The sequence below is a fragment of the Magnolia sinica genome, chromosome 12, assembly GCF_029962835.1.
Source record: "Magnolia sinica isolate HGM2019 chromosome 12, MsV1, whole genome shotgun sequence".
Lineage (NCBI taxonomy): Eukaryota > Viridiplantae > Streptophyta > Magnoliopsida > Magnoliales > Magnoliaceae > Magnolia > Magnolia sinica.
This window is the reverse complement of record NC_080584.1, coordinates 8,379,721-8,399,519: the sequence shown is the minus strand read 5'-3', so window position 1 is coordinate 8,399,519 and position 19,799 is coordinate 8,379,721. Positions and strand designations below refer to the sequence as shown.

The 19,799-nt window shown below is 41.7% G+C and overlaps 1 protein-coding gene across 1 annotated transcript in view; it reads left to right on the top strand.

Moving 5' to 3' along the window:
• LOC131220881 (probable LRR receptor-like serine/threonine-protein kinase At1g56140) overlaps positions 1-17,159 on the top strand; it is a 53,761-nt gene extending 36,602 nt beyond the window's left edge. Inside the window, exons 12-18 of the mRNA XM_058215754.1 lie at positions 9,946-10,144; positions 10,235-10,381; positions 13,132-13,250; positions 13,623-13,833; positions 14,866-15,097; positions 15,854-16,004; positions 16,573-17,159. Coding sequence (XP_058071737.1) covers positions 9,946-10,144; positions 10,235-10,381; positions 13,132-13,250; positions 13,623-13,833; positions 14,866-15,097; positions 15,854-16,004; positions 16,573-16,860 — 1,347 coding nt within the window. The 3' untranslated portion in view covers positions 16,861-17,159. The remainder of the gene's footprint in view (positions 1-9,945; positions 10,145-10,234; positions 10,382-13,131; positions 13,251-13,622; positions 13,834-14,865; positions 15,098-15,853; positions 16,005-16,572) is intronic.
• The last annotated feature ends 2,640 nt before the right edge of the window (positions 17,160-19,799 follow it).

Sequence of the window (19,799 nt, the reverse complement as noted above, 5' to 3'; positions counted from 1 at the left end):
CCAGTACCGTTAAAGGGGAATATAGATCCATGGCACACATCTTATAAACCAGTTCGGCTAAAATTACTTTTCGAAGAGTTGGGGTTTGGGTTCAAGCTCTAACACGTTTACATTAAGACAATTAAACCGTTATGCATACTCCCAACAATTCAGTGTTCCATGAGAGGACAAAGCACATAGAGGTCGATCCCACTTCATTTGAATAAGATCTCTCATAAAGAAATGCTCTCCATATATTTTGTCCCATGACTAGATTGCAAATTTATTAGCAAAAGGACTTAGAAAATCTCAATTTGGAAAGCTTATACACAAACTAGGCATGCATGATATTTATGCTCCTTTTTTTTAAAGAAATGGACAGATGCCATGATTTCAGTACTTCACAAAAATCACAGACCTTTGGGTGGTCCCAGCAAAAAGGGCGGGCCCCACCTATCATGAGACATGGACAGGACATTCGGTTTACCACTATACAACAATAGACCTACACAAACTCAGTCACTTCTCTCACTACACCTAGACCCACCAGATCAAAGAAGAGCAACCCCCTAATGGACACGGGGAGATCAGCAAAACAATCAACGACCCGAGACTCTTGCACCTCGCTTCCCCAGCGAGCTAACCCATCAGCCGACTTGTTGCCTTCACAGTGGATGAAATTGAGGGAGATGTTACCTCTAGACATGATATCCTGAATCTTAGAGACCCAAGGTCTCCCTTGCCACGAGGGAGAGGATCTGCCAGCAAGAATATCGATAACCAGCTTCGAATCCGATTCAAGCACAATTTATCGAAACCCTCTGTTGAAAGACAACATGAGCTCGTCATAAGCCGCTCTCAAATCCGCCCTATTGTTGGATCCCCTCCCATAGCCAATAAAAAAGTGAAAAGGAACATCCCCTTATCATTTCTCACCAGGCCTCCTCCACCTAACATCCCAGGGTTGTTTCTAGTGGAGCCGTCGATGTTAAGCTTAACCCAGTTGCTGGGAGGTCTAACCTAACGAATGATTTCCACACGAGTTTTCCTATGCGAAGGGGCAGGCAAGCCAAAGCTCTCCCAGATTAGGGACCTCCCATAAGACCATGTCTTAGACTTTCTCTCTGAATCGGACAGTTCCTTCAACCAGAACTGGATACGGGCAAGGCAGGCCACAAAACGCACCTGCTAATTTTCATGTCTGGCAGCATTTCTTGCTCGCCAAATTTCCCAAAAAAATAAACCAGGGAGGGATTTGTGGATGGAGGATGGAACTCTCCCATTAGCAGTGACAATCCACCATTGCCTAACCCTTTCCACCACCGATTGATTATGTAAAAAGGAGATCCCAAGCAGCGTGCCAATGTGGGCCCAAATCTAACTAGTAAGCTTACCATAGAGGAAAGGATGATGAATGGATTCTGAGCTTGGCCCCTGGATATTGCCTTCGCTACAGCGCACACACCTTGACGCCAAGCAAATACCTTTCGCCTGAACTCTCTCATCCACAGCCACTACATGTTGCAGAACCTTCCACAGAAAGGGGACAATTTTTAGCTGGAGATTACTGTTCCACATCCACTCCGACCAGCTCCTGGCAGGGCTGGACATCCTGCAATACATCCATGCTGACTTCATGGAGAAAGAGCCTAACAGCTCAAGAGGCCAAAAGCAGGCGTCAGCTTCAGTAGAGGTGAAAAAACCTCCCTAGAAAATGAACTCCAGCGCATCTTGAGACAAGAAGGAGAGGACAGAGGAAGGAGGCAGCGACCCTGCTAGGCCTAAGAAATCTCTGATTGCCATCGATAGAAGCTCGGTTAGGACTGGCCTGATCGTGTGCTGCAAAAGCGGACCCAAACTGGTCCAATTATCTGACCACAGGTTTCTCTCGCCAGCGCCCACATTCCACTGAGCAATATTATCAAACCTAGGTATCATTCGTCTAATCTTCATCCATAGAGGACACCTCATAGCAGAAGACAAAGGATCTGCGTACGAGGAGGCAATCTCCGAGCCATGTTTGGAACACATGAGCTGGACCCAAAGGCCATTAGAATCTCCAAATTTTACTGCCTAGGCCATCTTCATTCTCAATGCATCCAACACTTCCTGCAGCTTCCTAATGCCCAGACCACCCTCCTCTGGCGGCCTTGTAATAGAGTTCCAAGCAATCCACGGGAACTTCCTTCTACTGTCCACCCAGCCCCAAAAAAATTTTGAGAAATAAGATTCCAGCTTGGCGAGAACCTGCTTTGGGATGACAGACGCAGCCATGACGTGGAAGGGAAGAGAGCCTAGAACATGGTGGATAAGAACGGTTCTTCCCGCCTAGGATAGGAACCTTACCTTCCAGCCATTAACTTTTTTCTCTACGCTGTCTACTAGGAACTAGAAATCTGCAACTTTGACTTGGCCTTTAGCTATTGGTACGCCAAGATACCGGACCCCAGAAATGGTGCAGCTCATACCCAGGAGCCTCTCAATGGCCCTAACCCTACCCGTAGAGAGTTTATCTGAGCATGAAGCAGCTTTTGCTCCTGTTAATCCATTGGCCAAAGGCAGCCTGGAAGGAGGAGAGGAAATCATTCACAATTAGAAGAGATATTCTTTTGCCATTCAGAAATAGAAGGGTATCGTTGGCATAAAGAAGGTAAGATGGGGTCGGGCACCCTCCGTGAATTCTGAAGGGCTGACTTGTATGAGCGAATAAAATGTGCCTAAAGCGCCTAGAAAATGTCTCAGTCGAAATAATGAATAAGGACGGAGAGAGAAGATTGCCCTTTCGAAGTCCCTGAGTTGCCCTGAAATAACCAGCTGCTTCTCCATTGATCAAGATAAAGAACCAATTGTTACTCCAACAAGTTTCCATCACATATATCCATCTACTACTGAATCCGAAATTGGAGAGCACCTACTTGAGGAAGGCCCAATCCACCCTATCATAAGCCTTCTCGAGATCCAGCTTAAGGACAATGTTTCCTCCTTTAGTCTTCCTGTTTATCTCTCTCATCACTTCTTGGACGTAGGCGCGATATTCTCTGAGATTAGGCATCCCTTAACGAACGCACCTTGATCATGAGAAATCAGATTAGGGAGCAACCTACTTGATCTAGTCGCAAGAAGCTTGGAAAAAATATTGTAAATGACATTACAGAGGCTGATCGGGCGATAGTATTTAAAGGACGAATCTCCCGACCCCTTAGGCACCAAATAGATCAAAGAGGAGGAGAACGCACGGGGAAGAGCTCCCCCTTCGAACAGGAATACCGCGGCTTTGTGAATGTCTTCACCAACAATATGCCAACAGTGGGCGAAGAACGCACTGGAGAAGCCGTCAGGCCCAGCTGCGCCTTCCTGGGGGATATCAGAGATCACCTGATGAACTTCAGCTAATGAAGGAGGCGTTAACAGGTCCGCATTCTCCTGATCAGTAACGAGCGGCGGGATGGCCTGAAGGAAGTCGGAACCAGCAGACGTATCCTCAACTGAGAATAAGGCAAAAAAATTTGATGGCAGCGGCTTTAATGTCATCCTGGTCGACGAAAACAGCCCCTGAATCATCTTCAATAGAAGAAATCGCTAATCTGCGGACCTTGTCCATAGCTGAAGCATGGAAAAATCTCATTTTTTTATCACCTTCTTTCAGCTAAGAATTTTTGGCCTTTTGCTTCTAGAACACTTCCTCCATTAGCTGAACTTTTGCCAACTTCTGCCTAGCCAACACCCATTCCTGCTGACAGTTTGTCTCCCTAGAGACTTGCATTCTCTCTTCAATATCAGTCAGCTCCTGCCCTGCCTGCTTAACCAGGACGAAAACATTCCCAAAAACCTGCTTGTTCCAGCATTTCAGCATCAGTTTAACTTTCCTTAATTTCAGTTGTTTGTTGATCATCGGTTGCGAAGAGATCTCCCCTGCCCAGGCTTCCTTGATAACCTACAGAAAATTCTCGTGCTGCGTCCACATTTTTAAAAACCTGAATGGACGGGCTGAAGAATGTAATTGGAAGAGAGGAGGACAGGCACATGGTCTGAGTTGATCCTGGGCAGATGGAGGACTTTGAACATTGGAAAAACAATTGCCCATCGGCCATTAAACATCACCCTGTCAAGTCTCGCCCAAACTCAAGCCAAACCCGCTCTGTTGTTTCTCAGTGAAGTGATTACCCAAGAACCCCGTGTCCAGGAGCCCAGCATTGTGGATATCTTCAGCAAATTCAACTAAATTGGCTGAGTTAGGGAGCTGGGACCCCAGACGTTCATCGTTGATGACACAGCGTTGAAATCCCCAGCTACTGCCCAAGGGACGAGCAAGTTCCTGCTGATGGATTCCAAGTCAGTCCATAGAGACCTTCTAAGAAGCCTAGAGCATTTGGCGTAAACCACCGATAGCAAGCAAGGCTCCCTGCAACTCTGTAAGGAAACATAGAGAGAGATAAGTAGGTTAGAGATAGCCACAACCGAAACATTTCGATGGTTGTGGTAAAACACTCAGATTTTGCCCCCTGCATCTGAGTTGGATATGGACGAGTGGAATCCAAGTTTGAGGCCGATTCCCACCCTTATATCATCTCTTAACATTGGCTCGAGGATTGCCAGCAATACCGGCTTATGGCTTCTGGTTAATTTTGAACAAGAAGATGGAGTGGATTTATTTCCCACTCCACGGGCATTCCACACTAGGATGTTATCCATCCGTAACATAAATTGTGTTCATGGCCCGTCTCTTTAATCTTCTTAGTCTGCAGCACCATTCGCCTTTCCCTATCTTTTCATAAACTTTTCTGCCCTTGTGTTTTCTGCCTCGTCCTCTTCCAGCCCCTTGGTTTGGAATGATCGTACCTACCAAGGAAATTCCCGGCGCTGAAGGAGTCTCCTTCTGAGCTTGGAGGCATTATAGAGAAACAGACACCTTATCCATAGACTGTTGTATCTTGGGGGACTTTTGAAAGACAGGCAGGGTTACAAGAGCATCACTGTCCTTGGATTCCTGCAGCAATTCCACTTCACTAATGTCGACTTCTCTCTCGAAATACGGCAATAGATCCACAACTAGCTGAAGCCTCTTGCTAGGACCCAAGGGAGAGGGAGACCGAGGGCTCTGTCTAGCCGACAGTAAGGGAGCTGAGATGAAATCTCCTAGCGGATGCCAAGGTGAATTCCCTGCAGATCTAGAAGTGCCCTTGTCAAACAAGCCTCTGTTCTTTTCCTTGCATCTACATTGCATAGATTTTAGGTGAGTCAAAGGTTTGCCTATATTCTTCGAGAGGTCCTCCATAGGGTCGTCTAAGGCCTCGTCATAATAGACTGTCGGGCTGAGATTCTCCTTCTGCTTCTCTGTCGACTAGGACATCCCTCTGCACTTCATCCACTCTCAAAGGAGAAGAAGGGGGAACACATATGAGAAGAGGAGGTTCCTGGACTTCCACTGGACACTCAGTCAGAGGTTAATCGAACTCTATGGGCGTGACATTACACAGATCAGGGGGGAGAGGCCCCAAGAAGGCTCGCTCAGTCCCCTAGGAGTCCAGTTCAGGTACATTTTTAGGCCTAGTAACTTCATTAGCTAGTATGACAGCCAAGGCCCTAGCATCAGGGTCTTCTACAGTTTCTGGATTGTCTTTAAGCATCAAAGAAGGTGCTCGATTGCTGGGTATGCCGTGGCCAGAATCCAAGAGCACAATTCTTTCTTCAGAGGCAATTTGACAAATAGGTATTGTGGTATTGCCTTTAACTAGAGGTGGGAAATGGAACTTCCTGATCACCCAATCTCTGGTGCTCTCCTCTGCTTGTTGCTGGGCCCCTGAAGGGCTGAGGGGGAAATCTCCCTTGCCTTCCTTAGGCCTAGGCTCAATCTCTGCATTGATGGAGAAATCTCTATCCAATACCTTCAATTTCAGCTCTTGTTTCATATTGACCCCTGGACGGAGCTTCACTTTCACCGTAGCATACATCTGGAACAACCCAAATCTGGTGTTGGTGTCCATCTGGGTCACCTGCCCAAAATAGTTTCCCAAGTCGAGAATAACCGTCTCAAACCACGCATGAGCCGGTATTCCAATAATCCGAACCAAATATTCCTCTTTGGCAATGTCTTCGTTATTGGACCAAGGGCATACCGATTTTAGCCCCATTTGGGCGTGGACATGGGAGTCCTTAGTCCTCAATGAGATCCTTAAACTCCTCAACCGATTTCAGGATGATCATGAAATGGCATGGGGAGGTCCTGATCACATCAATGGCCACCGATGCAAACCTGGAGTTTCTAAGCACCGAAATGAGTTTCAATATAGAGACTCCCGAATCCACCACGTGTCCTATCAATGCCAACTTAAGTTCCATCAGCTTTCTAGATACGACAGCCTCATTCGCAATTGTAGTTGTGCTGGCCTCCGGCACGGCTTGGTGTACCCGGGCAGGGCCGTGCATCTTCCCCTGCTTTACAGTTGTTGCAGAGCTGTCAAGGGGGCGATATGGAGCGGGATTGTTTTCCAACGGATGAAGCAGAGGTTTCTTAGGGGCAGCCTTCCTAGGTCTGGCAACCTTAACCGACACCTCCCGGCCATCAATCTTGTGGCCATCTAAAACCCCCCTTGCAGCCCTAGCATCATTCTCATAGTGAAATCTTACAAAAGCATAACCTCTCAAGGAGATCGTACCTGGAATCGAAGGGATGAAGACATCATTCACTTTCCCATAGCGGCTGAAAATGGTGAGGAGATCTTATGTCGAGCAATCATAGGGTAAGTTTCCCACAAACAGGCTGAATCCGGCTTTTATATATGTTCCCTGGAAAACGATTTGCCGCGGCATTCTTTGGGGATCTTCCACAAGAGACATCGTTCCCTCGTTCGCCCCTTCTGGAGGGGGCGCGATCTTGCTCCCTTATACAGAGATCCTATACGCCGACGTCAATGGAAAACCCTAGCGGAGCCGAAAACCCCATATTTATGCTCCTCCTTGAAGGAGAGTGTTAAATGCAAATTATTCAACGTGTACCCTATGGGCTATTAGGCTTCAATGTGCATGTTTGGTTAGAGTTTTAGGCCCATGGTTATGTCTTTCTTTAAGTTAAGCAAGAGGGGTAATATAATAGTTTCAGCCATATAAGTGAAAGCCTAACGAAATAAAGCAGTGGGGGGACATGGGGAGGCTATCCCATTCTAGCCGTTCCACTTTTCTCTGATCCATTCCTCTCTTCCTTCTTCTTTTCTCTCCTCTTTACTCTTTTTCTATACTTTGTAAATTTTATAGAGCTCAACTTTGAACTTTGCTCGGGTGATGGAGAGTCATTACTAGATCGAAGTGGACATCATCAACTTATTGACAATCTTGTTTATTTGACAGTATCTCATCCCAACATATTGTATGTCATCCATATCATTGTCTTCTTTTTTTTTTCTTTTTAAGGTGGGAGCACAACGCCTGTAACATATTGTATGCCATTCTTATCATTGTCTAATTTGTTTTAGCTCCTTTCTATGTTCAATCAATATGTTGGAGTTCGTCGGTATGATCCGTACCTTTGAGGCACTATGCATCTTACTTTACCGTTTCCCTCATCCCTCATGCTTCAGTTGGATGCTCATGTAGATGCTTATTAGTTTTGTAATGTTACTGATATGATGATGGTGATGTTACCAATCATCGTTCTACCTGTGTCTTTTGTATATTCTCTCATAGTCTCTCTTGAAAGAGTAAGAAGTAAGATATTGTTTCTTGTTCTATCACGGAAGCCAAATGTCATGCTATAACTCAAATTGCTTCTTCTTCTTTTTCAGCAAAAGGATCTCTATAATTTATTAACAAAACTGAAACAGCTATACAAAAGGATTTCGGGCAAGCCAAAGGAAGCACAAAAAAATAAAAAATAAAAAAAATCCGTGACCCGCACCCGCCTATCATATAACCAACATAGACTGGAAACTAAGAGCTGCATCCTCGGCCTCTTCCCTAATGCACCCAAGCCCCAACTGATCTAGAAAAAGGTCCCCATGGCCGCAGCGGGGAGGCCGTGGACTTGCTGAAACACTTCGCTAACTTGGGACCCCCTCCCCTAAGGTGCCAAGCTGTCCACCACTCCATTGGCTTCCCTAGGAGCGAAGGTGAGGAGAACCTACACTGCCCTCTTGATCGCGTCCACCCTGGCCCACAAATACCACATATTCCACACCTTAGGGGTCAGCAACTCCGCCGCCACTTTGGAGTCACTCTCAACAACAATCCTCTCTAGGCCCTGGCTCACATACAAGGAAAGACCCTCCATGAGAGCTCAGGCTTCAGCACACATATTTGTGCCCCAACCGAAGCCACTGGAAAACGTGAAAACAAACTCACCCCCGCCGTTTCTACAAACCCCACCACCTCTAGACAACCCCAGGTTCCCACACGCTCAAATTGCTTCTTAGATTGTCTAGCTCCGTCATCTTCTCAATGATCTTGGAGTTGAGCTCTCTTCTTGTTTTTTCTCCTTCTTCCTTTTTTTTTTTTGTTTTTTTTTTTTGGTTTTTTTTTTTGGTTAAGGATGGAGTTTTATTAAGACAGGGGAAGAGGCTATACAGCCATAGAACTTCGGAGGCCTCAGGCACACAAAAAATCGCCTATGACCGCCTATCGTAAACCCCTCGAAGAGGATACAAATCAACCTGACCTAATAGTACCAAGGCCCATCCTATCTAGAACAATGGGCCCCCCGAATGGAAAGTGGAAGCTCGGCTGAATGTCAGTGAAAACGGTGCAACCGGCTCTCTACCCATACCTCTTTACTGTGATAACTACAGTGATATTCAAATTGCTAGCAACATTGTATTCCATTAGCAAACCAAGTATATAGAGAGTCATTGTCATTTTGTTTGCCGTCATTATCATATATATTGGAATTTTCTCTCACTTCCAATTTCCTAACATTACCTCTGAGTTTGATTGTTGACTTCTTCACGAAATCTCTTGCTATCTGCGCACTTTCAATTCTTACTCACCAATTTCTCATTGATATTCATCATGAGTTTGAGAGGGTGTTACATGATGCTGTCTACAAGTGTCGTTTAGTCATTTGTTATATTTGAAGGCAGTTAGTCATTTTGATATTTTTCTTATTTATAAATATACCTTTTTGTTCCCTTGAATGTAGTTGGACAAAGACCATTCTCTCAGCTCTTCTTGCAAGTTTCAAACATCATGTTCTAGAAATGCGCTTGAGCGTGAGTCATTTTGTTCTCTTATTTTTCTACCTCTAAACTAAAATTTTGGTTTTGAGCTCTTCCAAGGCCACACATAAGACAACCCCACTCATAAGAGAAATAATTACAAAATCATTCCATTAGTGCATCCAAATGTACCTTAAGTAAAATAATAATAATAATAATAATTAGTGTTAGACACATAAGATTGCCCATCTCACATATGCCACACGTGGTTGGGCTATACAGCTGGATGGTTGTGGTGGATGGGTCTGTCCCCTCACCTATTTATATTATGTTCGTATTATTGCTTGTAATATATTTTTTCTCTTTCAACCATTTGGTCCATGTTGGGTGGCTATGTCTATATAGGGGTATTCTTGTACATTGTTCTCTTTCTAGGGTTGATATATATTTATGCTTTATTTGAGGGTTTTGCATTAAGGCAAGCCTCACTAATCTTCCGTTGTGTCTAGTGATTTCTTCATATTTTCTCTAAAACCTATCAGTAAGCTTAGAATAATTAAGGGGACCAAAAAAAAAAAACAACTATTCCATAGAACATAGATAGGACAGCAGGGGTATGGGTCTTATTCAACTCCGAAAGTAGGTCCAACAACCTTAAGATGGTGAAAATAGTGTTCATGCTTTCCCGAAGTATGGATGTTTGAGCAGTCCCAAACATATCAAATCACTATCCTTTGTGAATGTGTTTCTGCTTATGCTGTTTGTGAATTCATTATGCCGGCATTCTCCGCTAGTTTTGATACTATATTAATTGCATTTCTAGGGTAATCTCCAATTGAAAGATTTTGATATAAGGAAGGAGGCAAATGGAGTCTCTAATAGTGCAGTTTTGAAGACCTTCAAGGTTAATGTATCCAAGAATTACCTTGAAATCCATCTCTTTTGGGCTGGAAAAGGGACTTGCTGCAAGCCTGTTATTGGTATCTTCGGGCCATCCATTTCTGCCATCAGTGTCACTCCAGGTAATATTTATTCAGAACTGAATATTTAATAAAATTCTAAAGTTTCTAGATGTTCAATACTAACAGATGAAATTTCAGCTTTACTTTTAGATTTCCCACCGCCAACTGCTTCAGGAAAGAAGAACAAGACTGGTTTGATTGTTGGGATTGTCGTTGGTGCTGTTGCTCTGATTTTTCTAGTCATTTTGGTAAATTTTATTTGGAGACGATGGAGCAGGGACATCCATAAAGATGAAGGTAATACCAATATTGCTACATTAGGGTGTGTTTGGATGCTCAACCGAACTGTACTGCAATTCCTTAAATTCATTGCAAAGGAATGACCAAAGTGGGGGTGGCACCATTTTAATTCATACACCAACTTGAAATGGTAGTAATAACAATATGGCAGATAGCCCCACTTTGGTCATTTTCTATTTATTGAATCAAACTACCAAAATTTTGTTTGATTTAGCATCGAAACTCAACCTAACTTATATATGTATTGAAAATCCAACTCAGATACTTGTAAGTCACATATTATGGTCCTAAAATACTTTAACATGAAAATCCACTCAATAGGAGTGGATTTAAGTCTTCAGTTTGAGTTTTCTCAACCAGGAGATGTTGCAATTTTCCATTGAAAATTTTCTAGTTACCAATTAGCTTTCTTAGGCAATAATCAGTTCTCCATGTGAGCAGGATTTTGTTCCACCAAAATCACTATCCACAACATTTCAAGCAGGACCTATGTACTTGATGCAGAAAAGGTGGAAATTTGCTACTTTACGTGCCGGACATCCCATTTTCAGTGACATTTGCAAACACTCAGCTGAATGAATAGATGCTTTAAAATTGTTGGCTGTATAAACCAGATCTTTTCTTTACTTCAAGAAAACAGAATTTTTCTGGGCTTTACAAAGCCTCTGCACAACTTTAAAAATCTAATTTTTAGGAGGAAGAAAGAGAGGAAAGAAACCAGAAATTTCCTTTCAAACTGAATTTTTTGATACTTTACTGTTGCTGCTGCACACTTACTTCTCACACTTGCTATTGACTTGCTTGCTTTGCTTGCTTCAACCGGATACACAAGATGCCAATTTATAGGCATTTGAATTTAAGGTGAAAAGACAAAACTACCCCTACTAGGAGCTTCTAACACTTAATATTCCTAGAAAATACACAAAGCACTTCATCTTCCAAAACAGCTCCATGGAAAGTGTTGCTGTGCTTTGGAAGATGAACAGTCACAGCAAATGCTGGGCTTTGGTTTGCAATTCCAACAAAAATATAAAGGTTTTAAAATTAGTTGGACTAAAAATAGAATAATATGGAATGGAAGCTTAGTAATAATAAGAGTGTAAACAAGGAATTAGTTAAGATTGTTGTTCAAGTACCCAAAATATCATTTTTGATATCTTGCGTCAAAAAGTCATTAGAGTGGAAGAATTTAGAAGGATGTTACTCACAAAATTCAATCTAGGTGGAAGAAGTGGAGATAGGCCTCTGGAGTTTTATGCGGTCACTATGTACCAATCAAAACAGAAGAGGTAATTTCATTGAAAAGCTATAAAACCATCCATACTTATGGGATGAAATTTTGGGCGGTTAAAGAACATGTTCATACCTTTCTTTGGTCTTGGATTTGAGTCTTCGTAACCAGGAGATAACTACAATTTTGATTGATAAACTTCTAGTTGACAATTACCTTTCTTAGGTGATACTTTGATGTCCAAGTAGGTGGGATGTTGTTCTACATGCTGGGTGCAGAAGCAACCTCAAACGTGAATCAAACAAGCAATAGAGAAATGAAAATCCAAGCAAACACAAAAAACACACAAATTTTATGTAGAAAACCCTTGCAGGAAAAAACCACGACACAAAGCGACAAACAATCCATTAAAATAGGAAGAATTATAAGAGATTGAACAACTTACAGATGAAACCCTAGCTTTTCCCCTTCAAAACTCTAGAAAATTCATGCTAGGCTCCTCTCACCATACAAGATCTACCCTAATTGCAATTACAGAGTCTATTTATATACTACTGTACAAGATTAGGAAACAAAACCTGCACTTACGCAAAAACTTACACGACCGTTCGGTCGACCCAACTTGACCTTTGGTTGACCGAAAACATCACAGCGTGCTTCGGTCGACCCAACTAAACCTTTGGTTAACTGAACGTATCATAGTGTGCAACAGTCGACCGAAACAAGACTCAATTGAACCGAGAATAAATTTGCACCAGATTAAAGGCACTCGATCAACATTACTCAAATGAACATTCACAACATTTGATATAGATTTGGGGCAGAAACTATGGAAAATTGCTATTCTTTGTTTAATTTTAAAGACAGTGAAATAGATAAACATTTATTTCACCAAAATAATCATTCCGCTTGTAATTTTTATACATCCAAATACTACCATAGGATACATTTGGATGCACTATTGAATTGAATTGCAATTGTTATTTCAATGAACTCAAAATTGACATATTGTAGATAACTTTAGCATTTATATTTATGGAAGATGCTCTCAATTGCAATTATGCTACTTTCCAGATCAGATTTGAAAGGAGTGTTAACTGCAATTTCACAGCTATATCAATATTCTTTTTTACACACACACTCTCCCAAACTCACACCACAAGAGGTGCTGTGCTCAAACCCGTGACCTTGTGTTGAAAATCTTGTGAGTCTACCATTGAGGCACGTCAACAGGTGTAGCTATATAAACATTATGAATGAAAGGGAATGTCATTACAGTGTGGTTGTTTCTTCTTGATGCAACTGAATGTTTTCAATTCAATTAATTGGTTCATCAAAACGGACCCTTACAAAGAAATCGTCAATTAAGTAAATAGAACTACAAATTGGGGATTCATACAAATTTTTTTTTTTCAAATAAGTTCATGAGAGGGAGAGAGAAATGTGAGCATGCATTTTTTGAATTCCATTTAAGTAGATATATGATCCTAACCTGCTCACTTATGTGAATTCACAGAGCCTCTAGACATGGGTGCCAAACCAAAAACTTTTAGTTATTCCGAACTGAGGACAGCTACTGGAGATTTCAGTCAGGAAAATAGATTGGGAGCAGGAGGATTTGGGGCTGTTTATAAGGTACTTTGTTTTTTTTCTCTTACAGATCTGAAATGAATATATCAGAGGACAGTATTATTCTGTTTTCGATCTGTGAGTTTAGGTGAATGTGAATGATTGTCACAGAGGAAAACAAGGCACATATTGGGAACTAAGGGTATGTTTGGAAGTGTGAACAAATCCCAATTTGTGTGGACATCCAAACAGGCCTCCCAATAATGTGCAACGACATGTGCATACCCAGCCAGTACCCACTGCATACTAACATTTGAACATCCATCAATGCATACAAATGTACATAATAAAATAAAATAAAATAAAATAACGTATGTACATAAATAAACACATATTAGAATATTCATTTACTTCTATGGAATTGTGGTATTTTTATAGGGTACACTTTCAGATGGAAGGATAGTAGCTGCGAAGCAACTCTCAGTGGCATCTCATCATGGAAAGAGTCAGTTTGTAACAGAGATTGTTTCCATATCAGCAGTGCAGCACCGTAACCTTGTGAAGTTGTACGGATGCTGCGCCGAGGGAGAGGAGCGGATTTTGGTTTACGAGTATCTCAAAAATGGGAGCCTTGATCATGCACTCTTCGGTACAAACCATTTCCCTATTTCTGTAAAACCATATTTATGAGCTATGACCAAAATGAGGAATGTGATGGCCGTTGGTAAGAGTAGGATCTGGGTAACCACACGTGCCAATGTAGCATCCATGTGTGACATCCAGGCCATTCATCTGGTGGGTCTGATATTAATCTGCAACTGTCCAAATCCAGGCAGTCTTCAGTAAACCCAACATGTGTATGAAAAAAATGGACAATTTAAAAAATTACCAACATCCACATTTGTTATACACTTGTTCCCCACTTGATGAATGAACTGGCTATTTGGGCCATGGAAAATGCAAGGTGGGTCCCATTTGATGAACAGACTATATTCTCGCACATACATTCCACGGCCAAATCTTCTTAGATAAAGTAGGTTTGGGTGCTATTAGATCCTACCCATGAGTCCCTAGGGAGGCTTTGTATACTGGTGTCTCGTCCTAGGCGGTCCCACATGATTGGCGTCCCCCGGTTTTTTGCTATGGGGTCGGCCCGAATTTTCTAGCAGGCTGTACAGCAATCTTTACATCAATGGACATTTTGTTTTTGTTTTTTTTAATTAAAAAATAATAATAATAATCACACATGTGGGGGAAATTGCTAGTTAGGGCTGGCAATGGGCCGGGTTTGGGTCAGGTCAAGCTAGGCATGGGCCAAGCTCGACAATAAATGTCCAAGCCTAAGGCCGAGCCTGGAAATGTTTGGTTGGGCCTGGGCCAACCTCATCCAACCCGCCATAGCCCAAAAAATGATAAAATCCTCATTTCCCACTTGAATCTTCCTAATCTCGTTGATCAACTGGGCCAACACATGCATAAATAAATAGACACTTAGAGGAACGATTTTAACTTACTGCATTCAAGATACATGGTTTCCTAATCAAGGATTAAAATGGCATATTTGAGGATATATAAGACATGTACGTATGAAGTCAGGTCAGGCCTGACTCCTATATCAATCAGTCTATCCATAAGAGTATCATGCATCGTGTCCATGTAAATGCATTTCATTTCCTTGCAGGAGAGAATGCGCCGCAATTAACTTGGCCCACCCGCTACAATATATGCTTGGGTACGGCACGAGGCCTCAGTTATCTCCACGAGGATTCAAGGTGCCGAATCATACATAGAGATATCAAGGCCAGTAATATTTTGCTTGACGCTGATTTCAACCCCAAGATTTCAGATTTTGGTTTGGCCAAACTATTTGATGATAACGAGACACACATCAGCACACGGATTGCAGGGACATTGTAAGAAACACTCAATTGCTCACATTCACCTCTCTTAACGATCTGTTTGGATGCTCAATTCAACAAATTAAAGTCTAACAATCAGTTTATAAGAAATGATTATAGTGGGATGGTTGAAATGATATGATATGTAAACACCAAATTGCAATTCGATTCAAACAACTTTAGTTCCGATTAACGGGCTAGTACTTCATTGCGAATGGAGTGGGGGTGCCCCACTTTGATCATTTTCACTTTAGTGTGCTATCTTACGTAGTGGGAATGTGCAAAAAGATTAGGAGTAGAACATTGCCTTCCTCCCTTATAATAAGCCTTGAATCCACAAATCTTTTAAAAAAATAAATAAATAAATAAAAATAAAAATTCAATAAATTGATAATTAAATTGAGATTTGTTCCTTTACTACACAATTAACGTGGCTTTTATAAGCCTAGATTCCTTAAATTACTGAAATAGTAAACTTAGTAAAAATAGCTGTTAGATGACTCAAAAAGGACTCTTTAAAACCTAAAATGGCTGAAAAATAGCAAAATCATAACTTACGGATCTGAAGGAGATGATTGTTGGCATTTGTTACTGTTTAGTCATCAAATCATTTAAAATGGCCATGCCACTCTGATCATTTCTTATAAAGTGATTATTGCAATTTAATTGAATTGAGCAAAAAAAATAATCAATTGAGCATCCAAACTCATCATAATTTGCTCATTATGAGTTGTTTTTATGTGGAACCTTGAGCTTCTTGAATTCTTGAAGTGGGTATCTTGCACCGGAGTATGCCATGAATGGGCAGCTGACAGAAAAGGCTGACGTTTTCGGATTTGGGGTGGTCGCACTTGAGATTCTTGGCGGAAGGCCAAATACAGATAGAAGGTTGGAAGAAGATAAGATGTTTCTCCTCAAATGGGTATGACATTTTATCACCTCAATTGGAATCAGAGCCTGTATATAGGCCGGTAATTCAAATCTTTCATTTGATTAAACAGAAGCCTACAATTCATTTCTTGTGCATTCAAACGCAACCCAAGAGGAATGCAACTTGCAGCCAGGCGAAACACAAGCATCCTACACGTGCAAGATCCGGATGATCATCAATTGAGGTGGGTTCCATGAAAACTGTTTCCTTGCCTAAAAATCAGGCCAGACCACTCTTCAGGCGGACCACAAAAGATAGCCAATGGCTACCAAATCAGTGGACCAGCCTGATTTTTGAGGTAGGCTACATTCACTGCAGGACAAGCCTAATGAAAAGCCCATATCTTGCACACATGTGAGGTGTTTCTATTTCACATTTGCAGATGTGCATCTACAAAGTAGCATTGCTTCAATCACAAAATAATGAATTTCTTCTTAATTCGTTCTACTAAGCAATCACTAGCTAACTTTCAATGATGGATTTATGGACATAAGATTGATGTACTATTACTTTATCACTCATTGTATTAATAATATCGTATCATTCCATGATTTCTTAGGCTTGGAATCTAAACGAAGCTAACCATCCATTGGAACTGATCGATCCGACACTATCTGAATTCGATGAAAGACAAGCGCTAAGAATGTTTCGAGTAGCTCTTTTGTGCACTCAAGCATCGCCGGTGCTACGCCCGTCCATGTCTCATGTGGTGGCCATGCTATCAGGCTATGCAGAAGTGAGCAGTGTCACATCGTTACCCAGCTACTTAACTGTGTGGCAATCCGATGGTTCAACCCGCTCCCTGACAGATTATATGTCAGGAGGGTCTGGGAACAACAACGAATAGCCAAGAGATCATTGAAGGAAGATAGTGCTGATCGACTCCTAAGCTATGCATGCGTGTCCTGAAGTTATCCTCTCACCGCTATGTATCCTTGTACATATCATCTTGTTTTTGGATGTTGAATGTAACTTATAATACTTATGTATTTGTTTCATAGTTCAAATCCTTGAAAACTCGACTTGACTCGATGTCCAGCTCGGTCTGATTGACTCTAAGACTCCGTCGAATCTTACTTGGCTCGGCTCAATAATTATAATGAAATTTAGATGGTATTAAATGTTCTTCCATGTTAAATAATACAAATATCCAAAGAAAGGAAGCAAAGAAATGGAATATGTCCTGCTCCACCTGGGCAGAATCAGTCGGGGAAGGGGCTCTGTGGGGCCCATTGTGATGTATGGGTTTTATCCATGTCATTCATCCATTTTTTACAGATCATTTTAGGGAATGAGTCCTTCCTTAATTTGGTGAAGCAGATACAATGCTCAAGTGGACCATCCAGTGGGGATTGAACGCCCACCATTAAAACTTCTTGGGGGCCACAGAAGTTTTGGATCAAGCTGACATTTGTGTTTTCCCTTCATCCAGGTTTGTATGATCTTGTGAACAGGCTGGATGGCAAATAAACATCACGGTGGGTCCTAGGAAGGTTTCAATGGTGGCCGTCATTATCATTGCTGCTTCCTGTGGTGTGGTCCACTTGAGCCTTGGACCTGCCTCAGTTTGCAGATCATATCCTTAAATGATCTGGAAAAAAATGGATGGACGGCATGGATAAAACCCATACATCACGGTGTGCGTCCTGCCACTGCCTGGACGGAAATCCATCCAGGATGGGACTCTACGGGGCCCATCATGATGTATGGGTTTTATACATGCGGTTCATCCATTTTCTAGATCTTTAAGGGTATGAGCCAAGGCTCATGTGGACCATAGAGTGAGGATTGAACGCCCACCATTAAAAATCTCTTGGGGTCCAATGAAGTTTTGGATCAAGCTAACAATTTTGGCTGACTCGGATTGGATCGGATCAAGTAGCCCACTCAGGTCCGACCGCACATTGAGTAGAGTTCGGGTCAATAGCCGATCCGATCCGGTCGGGTAGTATAAATAATTTATTTTTAAACTTTTACTTTTATCCCTCTTTTACCCAAACGGCGAACCCTAACCCATCCCTACCCGATGGGGGCTGCACAAGGTCCTTCTTTCTCTCTTCCTTTCTCTCCCGATTTCCCTCCTCTCCTTCTTTCTCTCTCATTTCCTTCCTAACACGAGAGTCTCCGGCTCGGCTTGACTCAACCTAGTCCAAATCGACCGGACAGACTCGACTCGATCCAACTCGATTTCTATGACCGAGTCGAACTTGTTTCGGGTCAAGCCAGCAAGGATTCGGATTGGATCGAGTCAACCCTGCTCGACTCGGTCCCGGATCGGATCGAGTTCGAGTCGGGTTCTTGGAAAAATCGAATCAAGTCGAGTTGGACCCAATCCAGTCCGACTCAACTAGATGCCCACCTCTACACGCCGTAGTGGGATTTCATCACCTATGAGAACTCAAACCTAAGACCTCATGTTGATACTCCGGATGGTCTACCACAAGCAAGGACTCAACCCTAACCTATTTGTAAGTGCCATTTTAAATCATACATACTGGCTCAAGTAGTGTTTTTGTGAAATATTTTTGTGCAATGCTATTTTAATGTATTGAGATTTTTATCTGAAAATTCTTCACAATTGTCAATTTTTTGAGTTTTATATATATATATATATATATATATATATATATATATATATATATATATATATATATATATATATATATATATGCTTAGCTTTCGAATTTATGAAAATATGCTCCCAAACCTACTAATGAGTATGTACTTTTATTTTGAGAAATAAGAAGAAAACCAGAAGAATCACATTAAAAAGAAACTAAGAGCTTAGCGAAGTACACAAGCCCGTGCACTAAAGCTTGGGTACGTGCGACACGTGGTACATATGTAAGAGATATAATCCATCCATCATGTTAGTCCAACCTTCTGCATGTTTTTTCCAAAAAGGAAATCTGATTTCATTAGCATGCTGGCCTCAATATTGGTACACATATTGATGGGTTGGACAAAAAATTCCTAGGAATTTTTAATGATGGAGCGTTCAATCACCACTGTTTCGTACAGTATGGTACAATTGAGATTTGGTTTTGCTTCATTTTTTTTGTTAGTGCAGTACTAAAATGATATGGAAAAATGGATGGATGGCATAGATATAGGATACATACATCAAGGTAATCCCTTGTTAAGGGTTGCACTGCGGACCTAATCAGCTACCGAAAAAACATAAGAAAGGAAATGTCATTTCTTTTATCTCTTGGTGAGAAAATAAAAGGACACTTTTGAGGGAAAATTAGCTAGGTGGGAAATTTATTTGGCTTCCTTTTCTATGATTTTGATATTTACAAATAATAAAAATTATAATTTCTCTCATTTCTTTTCCCACAATTTCACTGAATCCAAATAAGCCCAAGGGAATCTTACAAAATCTACCCAATTAATATGAAATTTGCAGTACCTTTTTCAAGAAGGTTTCAAGAAAACTACCTCATTAATCAAGATAATTATCATTCCACTACCTTTGGCTGCCATGCCAACAAATGGGTTAGTTGCTTGGATGGGCCCCACCATGATGTTTATGTAAAATCCATCATAACCACTAGGTGTGTCACCCTATGTTAGGGCGGGGCCTCAAAAATCAGCTCCATCTATGATTCAGGTGGACCACATGATTATACATATACCATAACCAATGTGTATACGGCAACGCTCACCCTCCAAACTACTTACAGTAGTGTGGCCCCATGTGAATCATTAATGGGTATGATTTTTGAGCCACATGCCTAAATTATTTTTGTGAGAAATAAGTGGATTTCATGTAATTATCACAAT